The sequence below is a fragment of the Conger conger genome, chromosome 2 (assembly GCF_963514075.1).
Source record: "Conger conger chromosome 2, fConCon1.1, whole genome shotgun sequence".
Taxonomy (NCBI): Eukaryota; Metazoa; Chordata; class Actinopteri; order Anguilliformes; family Congridae; genus Conger; species Conger conger.
This window is the reverse complement of record NC_083761.1, coordinates 72,570,148-72,594,214: the sequence shown is the minus strand read 5'-3', so window position 1 is coordinate 72,594,214 and position 24,067 is coordinate 72,570,148. Positions and strand designations below refer to the sequence as shown.

The 24,067-nt window shown below is 47.3% G+C and overlaps 1 protein-coding gene across 1 annotated transcript; it reads right to left on the bottom strand.

The window, feature by feature from the left end:
- Positions 1-521: 521 nt before the first annotated feature.
- On the bottom strand, positions 522-22,123 carry LOC133121309 (serine/threonine-protein kinase/endoribonuclease IRE1-like). Its single transcript, XM_061230511.1, has 14 exons — positions 22,109-22,123; positions 19,814-20,075; positions 19,102-19,192; positions 18,759-18,948; positions 17,269-17,368; positions 16,149-16,348; positions 14,076-14,223; positions 13,483-13,610; positions 10,007-10,130; positions 9,751-9,818; positions 9,325-9,519; positions 8,242-8,330; positions 7,982-8,159; positions 522-668 (listed from the first exon to the last, which is right to left on the bottom strand). The coding sequence occupies exons 1-14, from the start codon at positions 22,121-22,123 to the stop codon at positions 522-524; spliced, it is 1,935 nt and encodes a 644-aa protein (XP_061086495.1).
- Between the last annotated feature and the right edge of the window lie 1,944 nt (positions 22,124-24,067).

Below are 24,067 nucleotides of genomic sequence, written 5' to 3'. Positions count from 1 at the left end.
GTATGTGTGTGTGTGTGTGTGTGTTTGTGTGTGTGTGTGTGTCTATGTCTGTGTGTGTGTGTGTGTGTGTATGTGGCGTGAGTAACGCGCTGTGAACACACTCACCGGGTTGTCCTTGCAGTCTTCGCTCAGGACCTCGGGAGCGATCCAGCCCTCAGTGCCCGGCACGCCCGACCTCCTGCTGAAGCTGTGCCGGCCCACGGCCAGCTTCTTACACAGGCCGAAGTCTGAGATCATGGCCCGCACGCGGCCGTGTGCGCTGGGCATGGACACCAGGATGTTGTGTGGCTTCAGATCCCGGTGCACTGCAGGGGCCACACACAACACTTCACCACCAGAAAGAGGAACTGTGCGCTATTTTCTACCTTAACCTAGGACTTTCGGAATTTGTATTCGTCTCGGTACTGTAGTTCCTGAAATTGTAGATGCCTTGGCATGGTAGTTACAGACTAATCAGGCCTATCTACCTATCTACCTTGTGTATTCGGCCTTACAACCAATCATTTGTGAATTGTACCTTATCATCTGATCAGCAACTGGTCCGCCAGGTCCAGCGGGAGGTCGGAGGGAGGCTGGAACACCAGCTGCTGCCTCTGGAGCAGGTCCAGCTTTTCCTCCATCTGCCTCTGGAACTGCTGGTGCTGGAGCTGCTGCTGCTTGTGCACGCTCTGCAGGGGGCGCACCACACACCACACACAGCCATTTTACACAAGCACACACAGCCATTTTACACAAGCACACAGCCATTTTGCACAACCACACACAGCCATTTTACACAACCACACACAGCCATTTTACACAAGCACACACAGCCATTTTACACAAGCACACACAGCCATTTTACACAAGCACACACAGCCATTTTACACAAGCACACACAGCCGTTTTACACAACCACACACAGCCGTTTTACACAACCGCACACACAGCCATTTTACACAAGCACACACAGCCATTTTACACAAGCACACACAGCCATTTTACACAAGCACACACAGCCATTTTACACAACCACAACACAGCCATTTTACACAACCACACACAGCCATTTTACACAACCACACACAGCCATTTTACACAACCACACACAGTCATTTTACACAACCACACACAGTCATTTTACACAACCACACATAGCCATTTTACACAACCACAACACAGCCATTCAAATAGAGGGTTTAGTCATTCCATCCCAACATGGTGGACAAGGCTCAGAGCAGTATAGGGCGGGGATCATCCAAATCCAGCCCTGGTTTTCTTTTCTCCTGGATAATTGACTAAATAATTAGCACTGCTGATTGGCCAGACTGTCTTCACACCCAACTCCCAGGTAAAGGGAGGCAGGAAAAGCAGTTCTCCTCCCTCAAGGACTGTGAGTTGATGATTCCTGCTATAGAGCTCTTTCTGAACCGGGCCGTGTACAATTCTTCAACGCTCTTCGCACTGCAGCAGCAAGCCAGATATTTTGCTCGGTGTGAACAGTCGTACATTACATTACATTACATTATTGGCATTCAGTTGATTAGACTAAGCAGGAGACAATCCTCCTCTGGAGCAATGCAGGGTTAAGGGCCTTGCTCAAGGGCCCAACAGCTGTGGGGATCTTATTGTGGCTACACCGGGATTAGAACCACCGACCTTACGTTTACCTTACCTTAGTCCACCCAGTCTACCTTTCTCTCCCTCCTCTCTTCTTTTGACCTTACCCTCACTCTTTCCCCTCCCACCCACAAAGCAGGCAACCTTCTTGACCTCATCTTCACAAGGAGCTGCACAACAACCAACCTCTCTGTCACACCACTCCATATATCTGACCACTCCTTCATCTCTTTCTCTCTTCCACTCTCCTCTTACACCCATCTATCTCTCCCACCATCCACTGTCACCTGTCGACGGAACCTACGCCACCTGTCTTCCTCCACCCTCTCATCTACAATCCTCTCCTCCCTACCATCCGCGGAGTCTTTCTCTCGACTGTCTCCCGATGATGCGGCTACAACTCTCATGTCCTCCCTCTCATCTTCCTTTGACTCTCTGTGTCCCCTCACCACCAAACTAGCTCGGGCCTCCCCCCCCAGTCCTTGGCTTTCTGATGCTCTATGAGCTGTCCGAACCGAACTGCGGGCGGCGGAGAGAAAATGGAAAAGGTCCTGTCTCCCCAGTGATATGGCTTCCTTCCATGCCGTCTTATCATCTTTCCATTCCTCTGTCTCTCTAGCTAAATCTTCCTTCTTTCACTCGAAAATTAACGCGGCCGCCTCTAATCCCCGCAAACTGTTTTCAACTTTCTCCTCTCTTCTGGCCCCCCTTCCCCCCCCACCCCCCTCATCACTCACACCTTATGACTTTGTCTCCTTCTTTGAAAAGAAGGTCGATGCTATTCGCAATTCCTTCTCCCAACCCTCCACCCCTGCTGACCCTCCTACCCTCCCCAACTCCCTAACCTCCTTTTCTCCCCTCTCTGACGCCGACACACTGAAACTCCTTACTTCCCACCGCCCGACCACCTGTCCTCTTGACCCCATCCCCTCTCCCCTCCTACAATCTATATCTAATGACATTCTCCCTTTTCTCTCCTCTCTAATCAACACCTCCCTCTCTTCCGGCACCATGCCCTCTTCCCTGAAGAGGGCCAGAGTCACTCCCCTGCTCAAAAAACCTACTCTTGACCCCTCTGCCCTGAACAACTACCGGCCTGTCTCTCTTCTTCCCTTTCTCGCTAAAACTCTGGAATGGGCGGTCTGCTCCCAACTGTCCACTTATCTTCTCCAGAACAATCTCCATGACCCCAACCAGTCTGGCTTCAAGAGTGGCCACTCCACTGAAACCACCCTGCTCGCAGTCACTGAGGCACTCCACTCTGCTAAAGCCAAATCCCTCTCCTCTGTCCTCATCTTCCTCGACCTGTCGGCCGCCTTCGATACAGTCAACCATGAGATTCTGCTCTCATCGCTGTCTGGGATGGGTGTCACAGGTTCTGCACTCGCTTGGTTTTCCTCCTACCTCTCTGGTCGCTCCTACCAGGTGACTTGGAGGGGCTCAGTCTCCGACCCTCACCCCCTACGAACTGGAGTCCCGCAGGGCTCGGTTCTTGGGCCTCTCCTCTTCTCGCTATACACCATGTCTCTTGGTTCTGTTATCTCTTCCCACGGCTTTTCTTATCATTCCTATGCTGATGACACCCAACTCTTCATTTCCTTCCCCCCCGACACCCAAATCACCACACGAATCTCTGCCTGCTTGGCTGATATCTCTGCGTGGATGACTTCCCATCACCTGAAGCTCAACCTTGCCAAAACTGAGCTTCTCTACATCCCTGCTAAGTCCTCTCCGTCAATCGACCTTTCATTGACTGTTGAGGACCTTGTAGTTTCCTCCTCCCGTACGGCAAAGAATCTTGGGGTGACTCTTGATAACTGCCTCACCCTGGCTCCGCAAGTATCCTCCACTGCCAGAACCTGCAGGTTCTTTCTGTATAATATACGCCGTATCCGTCATCTCCTGACTGAGAAAGCCACTCAGCTCCTAGTCCAGGCGCTCGTCATTTCCCGCCTGGATTACTGCAACTCCCTCCTAGCCAGTCTCCCAGTGTGTGCCATCAAGCCCCTCCAGCTGGTCCAGAATGCTGCGGCCCGCCTGATCACCAGTCAGCCCAGGTCGGCTCATGTCACCCCGCTTCTCATTGGCCTTCACTGGCTTCCTATTGCCGCACGCATCTGTTTCAAGGCCCTAGTGTTGGCATTTCAGGCTGCTAAGGGGACTGCCCCACCTTACATACAATCCTTGATCACTCCCTACTCCCCAGCTAGACCACTCCGGTCTGCCAGCTCTGGTCGCCTTACGGTTCCATCTCTACGTGCACCTGGCGGTCAAGCTGCACATTCACGCCTGTTTTCCGTTCTGGTTCCTCAGTGGTGGAATGACTTGCCTACCACTGTCAGAACAGCAGAATCCCTCCCCCTATTTCGACGCAGACTCAAAACCCACCTTTTCAAACTCTACCTTAGTCCTCCCTCCTGATTTCCCCTGCCCCTCCTTTCTGATATCCCTATCCTTGTCTAACCCCCCCCCAAAAAAACTAAAAAAATAAAAAAATAAAAAAATAAAAAAAATGCTTTTGATGACAACTATGTTTAGAACAGCATTTCATGTGTATTTTGCTAGTTTCTGGATGTGATGCTTTGACTTAGGGTAGAACCTATGCACTTGTAAGTCGCTTTGGATTAAAAGCATCTGCCAAATGACTGAAATGTAAAATGTAAAATGTTTACCTTAATTAACCACTACGCTACAGGCCGCCCCTCGATAATTTAATTATCTCCCGGATCACTACAAATCAAACACAGCAATACATTTTAGGTATATAAGCTGGTGGATAGAAAAAATAAAGCAATTAAGCTTGAGATTTGTCATCAGGACAGTATCTGCACGTGTGCGTGCGTGCGTGCATGTGTGTGTGCATGCATGTGTGCGTGTGTGTGTGTGTGCCGAAAAGTATGAGAAAATGTGTGATACAACAAGATGATCATGACACCACCACTAAACCAGCTGAACCAGTATAATCTGATTTGGTCATGGAGGCTTAACTGTCACAGGCAAAAACATAGTAGATATGCAACCATGAATAATAACCCAAGGTTTGTACAGAACACATTTAATTGATTTTCGTTAACAGAGAACAGCACACATTTTACATGTTACCTTCAAGGGACACGTGTTGATATAATTTTAGAAGAATTTCCTCCTCTGCCACTCCTTGGTGGCAGTGCCAGTTCTTGCATTGTTTGATGTTTATTCATGATAATAAACCTAGTTATCAGCAACCAATTCAAAAGCTCCATAAACAAACAAAACTACACATAATTCTGGTAAAACATAGCCACTGTCCAAAATGGCTTCATTAGCACACAAAGCAATATTGTTAAAATGGGCACTTCTAATAGAAAACATCAGACACAAAATGCAATGTAATTATGTTTAATAAAAAAATGCAAAGTTTGTACACTGGAAAATTTGATACAATTTCTGTTCTTTTAGCTCTTGTACTCCAGCACATTGGATTTGAAATAAATCAATTAAAATGACTTTAAAATCCAGAATGTCACCTTTAAATTGAGGGTATTTACATCCATATTGGGTGATCCTGTTGGAATTACAGTCCCTCATTTTAGAGAACAAAACATTTTGGACAGTTGGCTTGGTCAGCTGTTTCTGATTAGCCAGGTATATTCAATCACGTCCTTAGTACAGGTGTAAGATCTTTCAGAATGTCATCCTGATTCGAGGCTTTTGATTGCCAATGGAGTCTGTTATTGCCGTTTGTCAACATGAAAATGAAGTCAAGGAATCCATAATGAGATGTCATTTTAAGATGACTATAGTCACCTCTTTAGATCGAACTTTAGATAAAACACTTTGAGGCTCAGGCACGTCATACTCGTAACGTTGGCTTACACACAAGCTCCAAAATTTGTGGTAATCGTCTACTCCGAAACGGTTCTGAAAAAGCACGTCTTCATGGAGGAGGCCTATGGCTACAGTGCTCAGCTGCACATCACTCCATAAAAACCTCTTCAGTGACTAATGGATGAATGATGCATAAGGAACTTGTTTGTCTTCTCGCTCAAGTGTATGAAAAGATGTTTGTTGAGGCTTGTTCGCTTAATGATGACTCCAACTGAATCTGCCATCCTATTTACTCTGAGTTACCTGTGTTTTGTTGACATGCATGATCAGGATCAGTGGTGTCTGGTGAGCTAAACATTTGTGGGGCACAAACCTTTCCTTAAAACTAATAGTTCATCTCAACAAGTTTTCATTCATTTTCATTGATTAACAAGCGTGCCAACGAACACACATCTTCACATTCTGTTACAGAGATTAGGCTAAATGATTAATACAATTTAGAAAATCTGTTTTAATCACTAAGCAGAGGCGGAGAGTACATTTCCCCTGATTCTTCCTTGAGTATCAATACGATTAATTCACAAAATACCAAGTACCATCACATATAGCCAGCTCTCCTTTAGTAGCTCATTAGCTACATTTATTTTTATTTGCATTATGAAATTGTGCACATTTATCAATATTATTTGCGGATACATGTAGACTTGTTTCTCCTCACATACTGGGAGAACAGACTAGAAAAGATCTGCAATGTGTAGATCATGAACAACGTGAAGCGCAGGTTTTGTTTTTGGTGGTTAGATAGGGTAGATAACAGAGTGGTGTATCTTTTTTGATAAGTGTAAGTTACTTTGATTTAGATGTATTTTGAACAGATAACTTGAATTTATGATTTAATCCGCCTAACAAGATACAAAGAAGCTATGTGATAATTGATTACTCCTATAATCGGCACGCTTGTTAATCCAGTGAAATGCATGAAAACCGGTTGAGATCAATGGTCAAAGCCACATACAGAATGAGGTGAGTGGAAACAGAAGAATGATCAATGCCTTCCTGCAAACTAGTCACAAATTTTGGTAACATACTGCCTATCAAACTCCTCACTAATCAATACATATGTCAAGAGGTACCTAGTGGATGCTGTTCAATAAATTCAATAATTTTCTGTGCAAACTGTATTTTTTAATCTGGGGATAATTTGTGAGTCACAGCAGAGTTCCGTAGAGGGGACTCCTCGCACATTTTGTTCAGGGTCATGTGACTGTCTGCAACAAAATGATGTTCTCGGACTAATTTTCTTGGCTTTCCTTGCAACTTCCGATTCATATCTCAGGCTGTCTCAGGAGTACTGAAGACATTTCTGTGGGTATTTTATTCTCATATGCAGGCCGTTTTAAAGCATGCTCTGCAACAAAGGTCACTGGGAGTGATGCTTTTACAACTCCCATAGGACCGGCTGCGCTACAGTGCTCCCACCACTTCCTGGGTGGTGGTATATATTGGAGCTGTTGCCAGGTATTTGGTCCTTACCTCATCTGGGAGGGTCATTCAGAACTTAAAACATCCTAATGAGTGTCCCTTTGGACAAACTAACCAATAAGTTTTTTTTTTCTGCAAGCCAAAAATTCATCCAGCTTACTTTAGCTCCCCTGTAAAACTACTTCTCAACTTTTCCTTTTTCATCCTCAAAGACCAGTGGAATCGTCACACTGATCTACACCCATGACCTCAAAGGAAGGCATCCTTTCTTCTTCAGTGGTTTCAAGCAGACACACTGCATTACCGTGGGTGGGTAAATGCCTGGAATTCACAGTGTGAGGCTGAACACGTTGTACTGTGGCATTCACAGGGCTGTTTATCGTCGCGGGCATAATAGCCTGTCCCATGTGCGGTGGTTTTCTTCCGATTCCAAAAACGCAAATTGTGCCTTAATGGCGGTACAATTTTACAAGCACAACAAATACCCCCATTCCCCAAATTATAATTATCATTATCATTTATTTCGATCTCAGCAGTTTGCATGTAATGTTTGGGGGAACGTAAAAAATTTACTTAACACCACTAAAAACATCTGACACATTCTAATAGCATTTGAAAAGCAAATCCAAAAATTGAAATCCATTACAAAATCACTTGCAAAAAAAACAAAAAACTTGAAAGTGAAAATCTATTACAAGGTGAGGGCGATTTTTAAATCTGCCCAAAATCTAAAAAACGAAACAAAAAAACAAACAATAAACAAAAGAGTTACCCAATAATAAATTGGTCACCATTGGAATTTAAACCTCACAACACTCCCTGTACCATAAAATGCCTCAGATTCCAGGCAGGTTAAAGGTATTGGCCACGCGGACGGTAAGCACTCCCACTGGAGTCCCACAGGTGAACGCAGGGGCAGTGTCGAGAGGATAAGGAACTTTGGCCACAGCGCATCATCCTTTATCAGAATCAATGCGACACACCCATAACACTCGCTAAGAAACACTGAGAATCGCACACAACAGCTGCAGGCCCCAGCTTCACACGTCCACCCACAAGTTAAAATATAGACCATTTGAGAAATGAAAGGTACGCCTGGACCCATGTGATACTCGTTGAAAGCACAGGGCTCGCAAGCTCTTCTAGGCAGTGCCGTTTCCCGGCTCCACAGTGACGCAGCGAAGGCACTTGGGAAGGGGAGGCGCCCCCCGGAGGCGAGGTCCGAGCGCTGCAGGTTCTTCACCCACCGGTGCGGGGGAAGGCGGCCAGCCCTGGAATGCGTTCACCTCTTAAGGCAAGAAAATGCGAAAAGCCGCGGCCACGGACCGACCCCATCACCCGCCCGTCTCTCACACGGAGTCCGTTCTCCGGGCCTCCTGGACGGCCAGCGCTGGGCTGGGGTGGGGGGAGGCAGGGCTGGGCTGGAGGGAAGCAGGGCTGGACTGGGGGGAGGCAGAGTTTGTACAGAGAGAGGTGGGGCTTGTGCAAGGGAAGGCAGGGTTTCTGTTAGAGCAGTCTGGGCTGGTCTTTGGGGAGGAGGGGCTTGTGCAAGGAGAAGCGGGTTTTGTAAGGGGAGAGGCGTGGTTTCTGTTGGGACAGGCTGGGTTTGTGTGGGGGCAGGCATGGTTTGTGTGGGGGCAGGCTGGGTTAGTGTGGTGGCAGGCATGGTTTGTGTAGATGAAGGCTGGGATTGTGTTGGGACAGGCTGGGTTAGTGTGGTGGCAGGCATGGTTTCTGTGGATGAAGGCATGGTTTGTGTTGGGACAGGCTGGGTTAGTGTGGGGGCTGGCATGGTTTGTGTGGGGGCAGGCTGGGTTAGTGTGGTGGCAGGCATGGTTTGTGTAGATGAAGGCTGGGATTGTGTTGGGACAGGCTGGGTTAGTGTGGTGGCAGGCATGGTTTCTGTGGATGAAGGCATGGTTTGTGTGGGGACAGGCTGGGTTAGTGTGGTGGCAGGCATGGTTTGTGTGGGGCAGGCTGGGTTAGTATGGGGGCTGGCATGGCTTCTGTAGATGAAGGCTGGGATTGTGTTGGGGCAGGCTGGGTTTGTTTGGGGGGAGGCACGGTTTCTGTTGGGGCAGGCTGGATTTCTGTTGGGACAGGCTGGGTTTGTGTGGGGGCAGGCATGGTTTGTGTTGGGACAGGCTGGGTTTGTGTGGTGGCAGGCTGGGTTAGTGTGGTGGCAGGCATGGTTTGTGTGGGGGCAGGCTGGGTTAGTGTGGGGGCAGGCTGGGTTAGTGTGGGGGCAGGCTGGGTTTGTGTGGTGGCAGGCATGGTTTCTGTGGATGAAGGCATGGTTTGTGTTGGGACAGGCTGGGTTAGTGTGGGGGCTGGCATGGTTTGTGTGGGGGCAGGCTGGGTTAGTGTGGTGGCAGGCATGGTTTGTGTGGGGGCAGGTTGGGTTAGTGTGGGGGCAGGCTGGTTGAGTGTGGGGGCTGGCATGGCTTCTGTCGGGGTCCCTCTGCAGTGGTAGTAAGGCATGAAGAGGCGCTCATGTGCGCAGGTATGCATGGCCCTGTAGGTGTGCTGCAGCAGGTGGGGGAAGCGGGAGGTGAAGTAGGACACAAACTCATCGGGGATGGAGCCCAGCGTCTCCTGCACGTCTGCGGGCAGCTCCCAGTAGTGGTGCTTCTGTTGGGAGAAACAAGATGGAGGATGGGGAAGGTGTATCAGTGCACCGCTCAACACTGTCTTCTCAAAGAGCAGAACCAAGCACATGCATGGAGGTCGCGTGTAAACCCCAATGGGGAAGAAGTATGCAACTCACAGCCCGTTCCACATCTCTTATTATAACACAGTCCACTACACACTACAGTCACACTACAGTCACACTACACACTGCAGTCAGCACATGAAACCTGCCTTATTCCTGATGGCTCGGATGAGATCTTGGACTGGTCTGCCTTCATATCGACGAGACTTGTGCAGATCTACCGGGAACAAAACATAATTGAAAGTCATTAACAAACAACAAAAAATACTTCAAATGACACGTCTATCAAAAATTCAGAATCACCACAGTCACATTGAAGAATTTTACATAAAAACTGTTTCGTAGTAGTCTGTGGTGATAGTACCATAGGACAACGTAGAATGCATCAACGGCAGTAACGCTTACTGGTCTTTAAGGCGACGGTGATGTGCTCTTTCCAGTCCCCCGGCACCACTGCCTGCTCCCCTCCCTCTAGCTGCCGGATGATTGGTCCGTCCAGCGGCTCCTTCTGTATCCTGTCACTCACGTCCTGCAGGAAGCACACAACACACAAATGAGTCAGACATACTCTCACTGAGCACAAAACACAAATGAGTCAGACATACTCTCACTAAGCACAACACACAAATGAGTCAGACATACTCTCACTGAGCACAAAACACAAATGAGTCAGATATACTCTCACTGAGCACAAAACACAAAAGAGTCAGATAAATTCTCACAGAACACAACACACAAAAGAGTCAGACATACACTCACTGAGCACAACACGCTAATGAGTCAGATATACACTCACTGAGCACAACATGCTAAAAAGCCAGGCATACTCTCACTGAGCACAACACGCAGATGAATCAGGCATACTCTCACTAAGCACAACACACAAATGAGTCAGACATACTCTCACTGAGCACATCATGCAAATGAATCAGACATACTCTCACTGAGCACAACACGAAATGAGACAGACATACTCTCACTAAGCACAACATGCAAATGAGTCAGACATACTCACACTGAGCACAACATTAAATTAGACATACACTCACTGAGCACAACATGCATATGAGTCAGGCATACACTCACTGAGCACAACACGAAATGAGACAGACATACTCTCACTAAGCACAACATGCAAATGAGTCAGACATACAGTGGGAGCAATAATTATTTGATCCCTTGCTGATTTTGTAGGTTTGCCCACTTACAAAGAATGGAACTGTGTAGAATTTTAATCATACGTACATTTTATTATTGAGACAGAATATCACAAAATAATCCATAATAACAACATCATATAAATTTTATAAATTTAATATCATATTTTCACATGAAATAAGTATTTGATCCATAGAACAATAGGACTTAATACTTGGAGGAGAAACCTTTGTTGGCAAGCACAGAGGTCAGTGTCATGGGGAGGGTAATTCCTATTGTGACCATCAGAGGGCAGAGGATCACTGGGAACACCTGTTCCTCATTTGCGCCAGGGGAATTACCTCCCATGAGAGCATTTAAAGCCAGTCCTGACTAGGCTTCAGTGCTTGAGTGACATTCAGCCGGTAAAAGCACAAGGTAGATTCTTGTTGTTTCAGAGTCAGGTACTGTGCTGGTGTGTATTATACCAATTTACACAACTACTATTTAAGGTAAGGAAGGCGTGTGGTTAGGTATTTTGTTACCAGCGCCTTCCTAAAAGGTTTTTCTTTTGTTTGGGCTCGTGTGAGCCAGGGTAGAGGGACGTTGTCCCCGGTTGTCTAGCGGTTTTGTGCTAGATTGTACTTTCTTTTGGTGTACTCTGTGCTCGCCTTTAAGCACAGTTATCAGTTGATATTCTCGCCCTGTGTTTTAAGGGTCGCTTTATTTTCTTCAGCCGTTTGTGTTGGCTTTATTTCTGTTTCTTTATTAAGAATCGCCTAGAGGTTAGCTTTTGTTCCTCCCGTTGTTTGGGAGTAGGGAATATTTTCTATTCTGTTTTGGTCTTGGAATTGAGCGATACGCGTTGTGGGTTTGCACTCTCAGGACTAGTCTCAGTCGCGACTGGCTCTCCCCACTACCCCCACCCTTATAGTCAGATGTTTGTTGTAGTTTTTCACCAGGTTTGCACAGATCTTGGTAGGGATTTTGGTCCACTCCTCTTTGCAGATCCTCTCCAAATCCTTAAGGTTCAGAGACTGTCGCTTGGCAACTCGAAGCTTCAGCTCCCTCCACAGATTTTCGATGGGATTAAGGTCTGGAGACTGGCTAGGCCATTCCAGGACCTTAATATGCTTCTTTTTGAGCCACTCCTTTGTTGCCTTGGCCGTATGTTTTGGGTCATTGTCGTGTTGGAAGACCCATCCACGACCCATTTTCAGTGCTCTCACTGAGGGAAGGAGGTTGTCGCCCAAAATTTCCTGGTACATGGCCCCATTCATCCTCCCCTCAATACGGTAAAGTTGTCCTGTCCTCTAACATTACATTACATTACATTATTGGCATTTGGCAGACGCTCTTATCCAGAGCGACGTACAGTTGATTAGACTAAGCAGGAGATACTCCTCCCCTGGAGCAATGCAGGGTTAAGGGCCTTGCTCAAGGGCCCAACGGCTGGGCGGATCTTATTGTGGCTACACCGGGATTAGAACCACCAACCTTTCGTGTCCCAGTCATTTACCGTAACCACTATGCTACAGGCCACCCCCTGCTACAGGCCACCCTCTTAGCTGAGAAACACCCCCAAAGCATAAGGTTTCCACCTCCATGCTTCACAGTGGGGATGGTGTTGTTGGGGTTGTACTCAGCATTTCTCTTCCTCCAAACACGGCGAGTCGAGTTGATGCCAAATAGCTCTATTTTGGTCTCATCTGACCACATCACCTTCTCCCATGCCTCCTCTGGATCATCCAGGTGTTCTTTGGCAAACTGCAGACGGGCCTGTACATGTGCCTTCTTCAGCAGAGGAACCTTCGGCGCACAGCAGGATTTTAATCCTTCATGGTGTAGTGTGTTACTGATGGTTCTCTTCATGACCGTGGTCCCAACTGCCTTTAGGTCATTAACAAGCTCCTCCTGTGTAGTACTGGGCTGATCCCTGACCTTTCTCATGATCATTGATATCCCATGAGGTGAGATCTTGCGTGGAGCTCCAGACCGAGGGAGATTGGCGGGGACTTCCATTTTCTAATCATTGCTCCAACAGTTGTTCACTTCTCACCAAGCTGCTTGCTTATTTTCTTGTAGCCCATCCCAGCCTTGTGCAGGTCTACAATTTTGTCCCTGATGTCCTTAGACAGCTCCTTTGTCTTGGCCATGGTGAAAATGTTGGAATCTGATTGATTGTGTGGACAGGTGTCTTTTACACAGCTACATAACGATGTAACGAGTTGACACAGGTGTTTTGGGTAATGAGTTGAGATTAGGAGTGCTTCTTAATGGAAACTAACTGGTCTGTGGGAGCCAGAATTATTGCTGATTGGTAGGGGATCAAAAACTTATTTCATGCAAAAATACAATAATACATTTATAAAATTTATATGATGTTGTTATTGTGGATTATTTTGTGATATTGTCTTTCAATGTTAAAATGTACGTATGACTAAAATTCAACACAGTTCCATTCTTTGTCAGTGGGCAAACCTAAAAAATCAGCAAGGGATCAAATAATTATTGCTCCCACTGTATACTCACTGAGAACTTTATTAGGCATCTATTAGACTTATTTTTTAGACTTCAGCTGTTGTAGCCAATCTACTTAAGAGATTTGATGCATTCTGTGTTCAGAGATGGTCAGTGAGTGTACATGCAGCACAGTGTATCAACCACAGAGAGAGATAAGATGGAGAGAGACAGAGAGATAAAGAGAGAGAGAGAGAGAGAGAGAGGCCGAGAGAGACAGAGACCAGGAAGAACTGCAGTTGCTTCTCCAGGCTCCAGAAGAAGGGATGGTTGAGCACGCTCTTAGCAGATGGTCTCTTCTGGGGCTCCATGCTCAGCATCTGCAGTATGAGATCAGTGGCCACGATGCCTTCTGCACAGACCAGAGCCAACGGACCAGCGTTAGTCACCACCAAGACGCCACTTCTCACTCCATAATCCCAACCAAGTCAAATGGAAAGAACTCTAAATTCAGTTTCGCTGACTAAATATGCACTATACATTCTCGAATGGCTGGACGATAAACCGTATAGACAGTTGTCTAATGTTTTTTAAGCCAATAACAATTGGCGTATTGGTTTTTTTCTTTGGTCATACCTGATGCAGTAGTAAACCAATTCAGTGGCCACATTAAAATACCTCTGGGACAAAACATCACCTCAAAAAAAAAAAACAGACCTGAAAACCTAATAGAATGATTGTTGTTACAAAAAACAAGAACAAAAAAACCAAGAACATTCCATAGCTGTGTGTATGGTTTATGGCCCAGCATGCACCACATTCCCATCCAGGGTGTCACAGTCAGAAAGCTGAGAAGCGTGATAGGAGAGGGTCTGACCGTGTCGGCCTGTCTGAAGCCGCTCCAGGCTGCAGGCTCCCTGGAGGATGTTGGCTTGCCGCTGCAGGGCCTTGCCATAGGGGTGGCAGCCGTGTGAGACCACGTAGTAAAACACACAGCCCGCGGAGAAGATGTCCACTGTACAGGTCTGCACAAGCACAGCGGCCGTTCAGGTCAATGCACAGTATCTCACGGACCCTGCTCTGCTCAGCTCACAAACATGAGCTGATGAACACAGTCTGGCAAACCAGAAGACATGCTATCCTAGGAGAACTGCGTTGTCAGAATAAACAAGATTTTTAGGCTTCCCCAGAATGCAGAATTCTTTCGGACATGGGACTAATGGGTTCTTGAAGGAAAACAATATCATGATATTTCCTTGTAGCCTATTGCTCAGCTGATAACATCGGCTGATATCCACAGATATCTGTATCGAGGGAAATACCTTGAAATGTTCTTGAAAAAAGCCACATTCATGGATATCATTTGTTTAATAACCTCAGATTGTGCTACTAACTCAATTTTCTAACCAGAGGGCCCATCTCACCGAGCTCACAGTCCCATCTGTTATGACTCGAAAGAGGTTTTGCATGTTTCGCAAGATGCCTGGTCTGGCAGAGAGTGACTGCACGGCACACTTTAGGTGTGCACAACTTCCTCCCAACTGTAAACAGGAACTATCAATGGGAGGGAAATCTCTATCCTTTGTCAAGGGTAGAGAGAAAAATATTTTTCCACCGGGATTGGCACTCCAGAACGGACATATATAGCTTCGTTAATCTCGTTACAGTCTCAGTTAGACATTTGAGAGACTTTATTTCTCAAAGATGAATGACACAGATGATACTTTCTGAGTTCTTCCTCTATTACCTCAATGTTATGAACATGAGTCAAACCCAAAACAATAATGTGAAACAAAGGGAAAAAAAAAAATTAGGGGGGGAATTCCAGCAGAATTGGCTGTGTTCCCTCTGACATAACAAAGCAGAGGTGCAAAGTGTTGAGAAACACGTTTGTCAGTTGAAAATACGTCAATTTTGTGAAGCGAAACTTGCTGAAGGCATAGTGCGACCAGGAAGTTGGCGACCAGTGAAACAGGCAGCCGCACAATGGCAGCCGCAGCAGTGGTTCACTGACATTTCTGCTCATGGGCTCACCTGGCCAATCACAGATTCAGAGCCTTTTCAGCCGAACACTGCTCATTTGTAGCTTGTTTGTCAGATTATTGTCGGTAGGCTACTGTTGGACCTCCGCCAATTCTCTTATTAATAGCCGACTGTAAATGCATTTCTAAGGAAACAGATACCAATCCTTAGTATTTTTTATGTCTCCAGTCAGGGTGTGTGTGTTATGTGCTGTAAACACACTCACTGGGTTGTGGCCTTAGTGTCTGTGTGTGTGTGCGTGTGTGTGTTGTGTGTGTTGTGTTTGTGGTGCGTGTGTGTGGCGCAGGTGTCTGTGTGTGTGTGTATGTGTATGTGTGTCTGTTGCATGTGTGTGGTGAGCGCGTGTGTGTGTGTTGCGTGTGTGTGTGTGTGTTTGTGTGCGTGTGTGTGTGTGTGTGTGTGTGTGTGTGTGTGTGTGGTGAGCGTGTGTGTGTGTGTGTGTGTGTGTGGTGAGCATGTGTATGGCGTTCATGTGTGTGTGTTGCGTGTGTGTGTGTGTGTGTGGTGAGTGTGTGTGTGTGTGTGTGTGGTGAGCGTGTGTATGGTGATCGTGTGTGTGTGTTGCGTGTGTGTGTGTGTGTGTGTGTGTGGTGAGCGTGTGTGTGTGTGTGGTGAGTGTGTGTGTGTGTGTGTGTGTGTGTGTGGTGAGCGTGCGTGTGTGTGGTGAGCGTGAGTTGCGCGTGCGTGTGTGTGTGTGTTTGTGTGTGTGTGTGTGTGTCTATGTCTGTGCGTGTGTGTGTGTGTTGCCTGTGTGTCGTGTGTGTGTGGTGAACGTGTGTGGTGAGCGTGTGTGTGTGGTGAGCGTGTGTGGTGAGTGTGTGTGTGTGTATGTGGCGTGTGTGTGTGTGGTGAGCGTGTGTGGTGAGCGTGTGTGTGTGTATGTGGCATGAGTAACGCGCTGTGTCACCGGGTTGTCCTTGCAGTCTTCGCTCAGGACCTCGGGAGCGATCCAGCCCACAGTGCCCAGCACGCCCGACGTCCTGCTGAAGCTCTGCCGGCCCACAGCCAGCTTCTTACACAGGCCGAAGTCTGAGATCATGGCCCGCACGCGGCCGTGTGCGCTGGGCATGGACACCAGGATGTTGTGTGGCTTCAGATCCCGGTGCACTGCAGGGGCCACACACAACACTTCACCACCAGAAAGAGGAACTGTGCGCTATTTTCTACCTTAACCTAGGACTTTTCGAATTTGTATTTGTCTCGGTACTGTAGTTCCTGAAATTGTAGATGCCTTGGCATGGTAGTTACAAACTAATCAGGCCTATCTACCTATCTACCTTGTGTACTCGGCCTTACAACCAATCATATGTGAATTGTACCTTATCTGGCGTGTTCAGTTGTTTGTTCTATGACCCTGATATGCACCATTTTGTACGTTGCTTTGGATAAAATGTAATGAACGGCACTCAATTAATCGTCATTCATTACATGGCCATTTTTCTATTGCACATTAACACCTAACATTGAACCATGTTATGTGCTTGGGGTATATGCGAGTATTGTGAACTTGAAAGGCCTGCAGCATAGTGGTTAAGGTACATGATCCGTAAGATCGGTGGTTCGATCCCCGGTGTAGCCACAATAAGATCCGCACAGCCGTTGGGCCCTTGAGCAAGGCCCTTAACCCTGCATTGCTCCAGGGGAGGACTGTCTCCTGCTTAGTCTAATCACGCCCTGGATAAGAGCATCTGCCAAATGCCATTAATGTAATGCCATGAAAGGCAGTTGGAAAATGTTACAAAACTTGTAGAACTACAAACAGTTTGGGATCATTTGCACTGGTATAAATCTGATTGATGGATGGTAAAATGTATCTTTGGGGACTGTTTTACTGGAAGTGAGAGGCAGAGTGGAGGTTGGACTTCGGACCAGAAGAGGGCGACAGTTTACTTATACACTACAATACCCATTGTCGTGTGTGCCTCCCAACAACCATTCCATACAAACATTGGGTTTCTACGTAACGGCGTGTTGTGACGCGCTGGTTGCTACAGTCCCCTCCCGGCAGTGGTGCCCCCGTTGCTCACCGATGCTCAGCGAGTGCAGGTGTGCCAGCCCAGACATGGTCTGCTGCAGCAGCTCCACCTGTCCCAGGCCATGACGCTGGAAGCCCGGCTGCTCCACGTACTGCCAGAGAAGCACAAAGAGCGCAGTCACCTCGCCTGTCAATCACAGCCGCTGGCGTCAGCCAAGCCCCGTCACGAGGAACCGCAGTCCCGCGACGCAGGAGAGTACGCAGTGTGCGCGTCTGTGTGCTTTGTGGTCGAATACAAACACAATTTCAATAAGAAACTTAGACTTAGATGGTATATTCCACGAATGCTAAGCACATCAATGTCATGAGTCACATTTGCGTATTCAGCACATTTTTAAAAATAATTTAGTAATGAAATGAATTGTATACCAACAAACGAATCGAATCATGGTGAAATGAGAGATTCCATGATGCACTGAATCGTTTCCTAAAGAATCGCAATCGAATCTAATCATTGTGAGGTGAGGAGATTTACACCCCGACTCCAAATATAGAGTCGCTTCAATCTGTGACCAGAGCAGGACGGGTCCAGGGCAGGATGGGCCCAGGACTGGCCGTGTGGGGGGTCTCACAGACGCGCCGTACACAGCAGGGGGTCTCACAGACGCGCCGTACACGGTGGGGGCCTCACAGACACACGGTACACGGTGGGGGGTCTCACAGACACGGTGGGGGGTTTCACAGACACGCGGTACACGGCGGGGGGTCTCACAGACACACCGTACATGGTGGGGGGTCTCACAGACACGGCGGGGGGTCTCACAGACACGGCGGGGGGGTCTCACAGACACGGTGGGGGGGCTCACAGACACACTGTACACAGTGGGGGGTCTCACAGACACGGCGTACACGGCGGGGGGTCTCACAGACACGGCGTACACGGTGGGGGGGCTCACAGACACGGCGTACACGGTGGGGGGGCACACAGACAAACCGTACACGGCGGGGGGTCTCACAGACACGGTGGGGGGGCTCACAGACACACTGTACACAGTGGGGGGTCTCACAGACACACCGTACACGGTGGGGGGTCTCACAGACACGGCGTACACGGCGGGGGGTCTCACAGACACGGTGGGGGGTCTCACAGACACGGCGGGGGGTCTCACAGACACGCCGTACACGGTGGGGGGTCTCACAGACACACCGTACACGGCGGGGGGTCTCACAGACACACCGTACACAGCGGGGGGTCTCACAGACATGGTGGGGGGTCTCACAGACACACCGTACACGGCGGGGGGTCTCACAGACATGGTGGGGGGTCTCACAGACACACCGTACACAGCGGGGGGTCTCACAGACACACCGTACACGGCGGGGGGTCTCACAGACACGGTGGGGGGGCACACAGACACACCGTACACGGCGGGGGGTCTCACAGACACACCCTACACGGCGGGGGGTCTCACAGACACGGTGGGGGGTCTCACAGACACACCGTACACGGCGGGGGGTCTCACAGGACACGGCGAGCCTCACCTCCCGCAGCGTGGCGGCGCACAGCTCGATGGCGATGTACTGGAACTGCCGGTCCCGCTCGGTGCAGAAGTAGCGGATGACGTTGGGGTGCTCGTCCGACTCGCGCAGCAGCTGAACCTCGCGGTCGGCGAAGCTGAAGCATTCCAGGAGGATCCTCTTCACCGCCACGGGGCGGCTGTCAAACTGACCCCTGCGTCACAGAGGGAAGACGGGCGATTGGCCGAAATCTAATCCGAGAGAGCTCACTGGCTCAGAGCAGGTCATCACACCACGTTGCAGAGGTAAATGGGAATTACTCCACTCTGACGTTTTTCTTGGTTCGCTCCACACTGTGGAAACGTACCTGTACACAAAGGTTCCATCAGCACCACGTCCCAGCACGTTATTCAGACTGAAGGAGATGTTTCCGACTTGGACAATACTGGACTCCTCATCTCCTGAACACAGAGAAAGTGGGATCAGACACGAGTGACGCATTGATTCACAACAAATTACCTGCTTTCAAATGAATTCGCTAAGAAACGCCCTGTGCTTGCAGCAGAACGGTCATTTCTGATATAGTTTTCACTGCGAATGTGGCTGGCAGAGAATATTTGTAAATGCTACGTCTTAAGAGGTTTTATAAAAATCTGAACAAATAACAGTAACAAAAATCACAAACTCTGGAACAAAAGTCCATCTAGTGGAGAGATAGAGTGGTGCATGCCATAGTGTGGCTGACTCTCTCAACTCTTATATCAATCCCCCATGTCACCAGACCAACTGACAGAGACGCTTCTATATAGCTCTCTTTTCATACTCAAAAGCACTTTACAGTGATGAGGGGGAACTTGCCTTAAACCCCAACCAATGTCTAGCACCCACCTAGGTGAAGCATGGCAGCCATTTTGAGCCAGAACACTCACAGAAATAAACAAGGAGGGCGGGTAAAAAAAAAAGGAGGAATCTCTCTCGCCCATGCAAAAGATGCAGCCAGTAGCCTAGTGGCTAAGGTGCTTGAAACATTGCACCATGTCAGTGAAGTAATAATGAAAAGGGTATTCAGAGCAGGCTACCTGCGTCGTCCTGCTCGGGGGCGGAGGGCCCCAGCTCGTGCACGGACAGGTCGGAGTGGTTGGAGGCCCGGGGGGTGAGGCTGGGGCTGCTGTTGTTGGAGCTCTCGGCTCGCGCCCGCACCACGTCCAGGAAGTCCGCCGGGTCCAGCAGGAGGTCGGAGGGAGGCTGGAACACCAGCTGCTGCCTCTGGAGCAGGTCCAGCTTTTCCTCCATCTGCCTCTGGAACTGCTGGTGCTGGAGCTGCTGCTGCTTGTGCACGCTCTGCAGGGGGCGCACCACACACCACACACAGCCATTTTACACAAGCACACACAGCCATTTTACACAACCACACACAGCCATTTTACACAAGCACACACAGCCATTTTACACAAGCACACACAGCCATTTTACACCAGCACACACAGCCATTTTACACAAGCACACACAGCCATTTTACACAACCACACACAGCCATTTTACACAACCACACACAGCCATTTTACACAACCACACACAGCCATTTAACACAACCACACACAGCCATTTTACACAAGCACACAGCCATTTTACACAAGCACACACAGCCATTTTACACAAGCACACACAGCCATTTTACACAACCACAACACAGCCATTTTACACAACCACACACAGCCATTTTACACAAGCACACACAGCCATTTTACACAAGCACACACAGCCATTTTACACAACCACAACACAGCCATTTTACACAACCACACACAGCCATTTTACACAACCACACACAGCCATTTTACACAACCACACACAGCCATTTTACACAACCACAACACAGCCATTTTACACAACCACACACAGCCATTTTACACAACCACACACAGCCATTTTACACAAGCACACACAGCCATTTTACACAACCACACACAGCCATTTTACACAACCACACACAGCCATTTTACACAACCACACACAGTCATTTTACACGACCACACACAGTCATTCAAATGGAGGGTTTAGTTATTCCATCCCAACATGGTGGACAAGGCTCAGAGAAGTATAGGGCAGGGATCATCCAAATCCAGCCCTGGTTTTCTTTTATCCCGGATAATTAACTAAACAATTAGCACTGCTGATTGACCAGACTGTCTTCACACCCGACTCCCAGGTAAAGGGCTGCTATAGAGCTCTTTCTGAACCGGGCCGTGTACAATTAGGCCACCTGGTGGATGCGCTTCGCACTGCAATAGCAAGCCTGATATTTTGCTTGGCGTGAACCACAGTAGTACATTACATTACATTATTGCCATTTGGCAGACGCTTTTATCCAGAGCGACATACAGTTGATTAGACTAAGCTGGAGACAATCCTCCCCTGGAGCAATGCAGGGTTAAGGGCCTTGCTCAAGGGCCCAATGGCTGTGCGGATCTTACTGCGGCTACACCGGGATAAGAACCACCGACCTTACGTGTCCCAGTCATTTACCTTAACCACTACGCTAAGGGCCGCCCCTCGATAATTTACTTATCTCCCGGATAATTAACTAAACAATTAACAATACTCTCTACAAATCAAACACAGCAATACATTTTAGGTAAATAAGCTGGTGGATAGAAAAGAGAAAGAAATTAAGCTTGAGATTTGTCATCAGGACAGTATCTGTGCGTGCGTGTGTGTGTGTGTATGTGTGTGTGTGTGTGTGTGTGTGTGTGCCGAAAAGTCTGAGAAAATGTGAGATACAACAAGATGACCATGACACCACCACTAAACCAGCTGAACCAGTATAATCTGATTTGGTCATGGAGGCTTAACTGTCACTGCTGAAATAGGCTAAAACATAGTAGACATGCAACCATGAATAATAACCCAAGGTTTGTACAGAACACATTTAACTGATTTTTGTTAACAGATAACAGCACACATTTTACATGTTACCTTCAAGGGACATGGTGTGGTAAGGTCAGAAACACCAGATTCAGGCAGAAGTACACTGTGCTGTGGTACGTATATTCAGAACCCTTTTTGGCTACAGGCCGTGGTTTACAGTCCCTCTTTGTAGATAACACACTCACTGACTGTTCCTGGTGTGACTTATTCTCTGGATCTGGAGGGACTTGTGTTGGTCCAGCATCTGTGTCATGACTGCCTATGAATTGCTGCTCCTTCTCATCTCCACCTTTTCTCTTTTTCAAGGCTTTTTGAGGTTCTTGCACTCGTGAAGACTCGATCAGCTCATTCCTTTTTTGGATTATCATTTGAGCCTCCCCCGATTTTATTCCAATTTCTTCTTTCAAATAGTCTTCTGTTAGTACCAGGAGAACGTGCCCACTAACTTCCTCCTCATTCATTTTCTTAATGTAGTTCTCTTTCACTCCTATGGACTTCAACCAAGAGCTGACATCACATTCCTCCCAATTTACAATTGGTTCTTCCACTAAATAAAAACACAAAAAGTATTTTTTCAACATTGTAACAAGTAGCTTGTTTGTAAAGCATTTATTATTTCTGAAATTGAATTAAAGTCCAAAAGAACTACAGAAAAAGATTTTTCACACTTACTCATTGTGAGGAGAGTGTTGCTGTTTTCATTTGTAGGCAGACAGAATAGTTTCACTTACTCAGTTCCATCAATCTGTAGAGAAAACAGAACCAGGCAAGATGTAGCAAACGGGAGTATGTGTGGCAGAAACTATATGGGTTGACCCATGCCTGTCAGCGCAAAAGTGGAACTGGACCCTCCACTTTTTTATTAATAATATACATTTATAACATTATATCAGTCATATATTACTTTATATATATATATGTATGTATACAGTGGGAGCAATAATTATTTCATCCCTTGCTGATTTTGTAGGTTTGCCCACTTACAAAGAATGGAACTGTGTAGAATTTTAATCATAGGTACATTTTAACATTGAGAGACAGAATATCACAAAATAATCCACAATAACATCATATAAATTTTATAAATTTTATATAATATTTTCACATTAAATAAGTATTTGATCCATAGAACAATAGGACTTGGTGGAGAAACCTTTGTTGGCAAGCACAGAGGTCAGATTGTTGTAGTTTTTCACCAGGTTTGCACAGATCTTGGTAGGGATTTTGGTCCACTCCTCTTTGCAGATCCTCTCCAAATCCTGAAGGTTCTGAGGCTGTCGCTTGGCAACTCGAAGCTTCAGCTCCCTCCACAGATTTTCGATGGGATTAAGGTCTGGAGACTGGCTAGGCCATTCCAGGACCTTAATATGCTTCTTTTTGAGCCACTCCTTTGTTGCCTTGGCCGTATGTTTTGGGTCATTGTCATGTTGGAAGACCCATCCACGACCCATTTTCAGTGCTCTCACTGAGGGAAGGAGGTTGTTGCCAAAAATTTCCTGGTACATGGCCCCATTCATCCTTCCCTCGAAACGGTGAAGTCGTCCTGTCCCCTTAGCTGAGAAACACCCCCAAAGCATAAGGTTTCCACCTCCATGCGTCACAGTGGGGATGGTGTTGTTGGGGTTGTACTCAGCATTTCTCTTCCTCCAAACACGGCGAGTCGAGTTGATGCCAAATAGCTCTATTTTGGTCTCATCTGACCACATCACCTTCTCCCAAGCCTCCTCTGGATCATCCAGGTGTTGTTGACATTATACATTTATGTGATTATTTTATTATTAATTGCTTATCCTGGAGTGATCCAGATCATACATAATTATTAAAGTATCATAACTTGCTTTGTGCTAATGAATATTATTTTCTGTAACTGTGTGAGTTGAGATGTCTCTCCCTTTCTGTACCCTGTGGACCTCCAAGGCTACGGCCATAAACTGTGTGTTCTATATTATCTTGTCTTGAGAGCCTGTGAGCCTTCAGAACCAAAAACATAAGACCTCAGGATGGAGGTTACCATTATCAGGGAGTTAAAACAAGATAAGATAAAACTGCTCAGACGCGCAGGGAATGCGCAGGCCCCTGCGTATACATCGTGCTGGAATGTTCCGAGAACATATATCTGCATAAACCGTACCTTGAAGGGGGGAGATATGAATAAACAATCTCTAGTAAGGGGAAGAGTGGGGGATTGTCTTTGAATATTGATCATTGGGAATGTTAATCAAAGGGGGCGTACATTTGTTGCGCTCCGCGCATACATATCCGGACAAAGGAGAAAAACCCTATGGAAAACAACTTGGACCCTATGCATAGTAAAGATTGGATTTTATTTACCGTCTCTGTCTCTGAGTGTTTTCTTACAGGAATAATTTAAAATTCCCACCACACAGGAGTTCTTTGGCAAACTT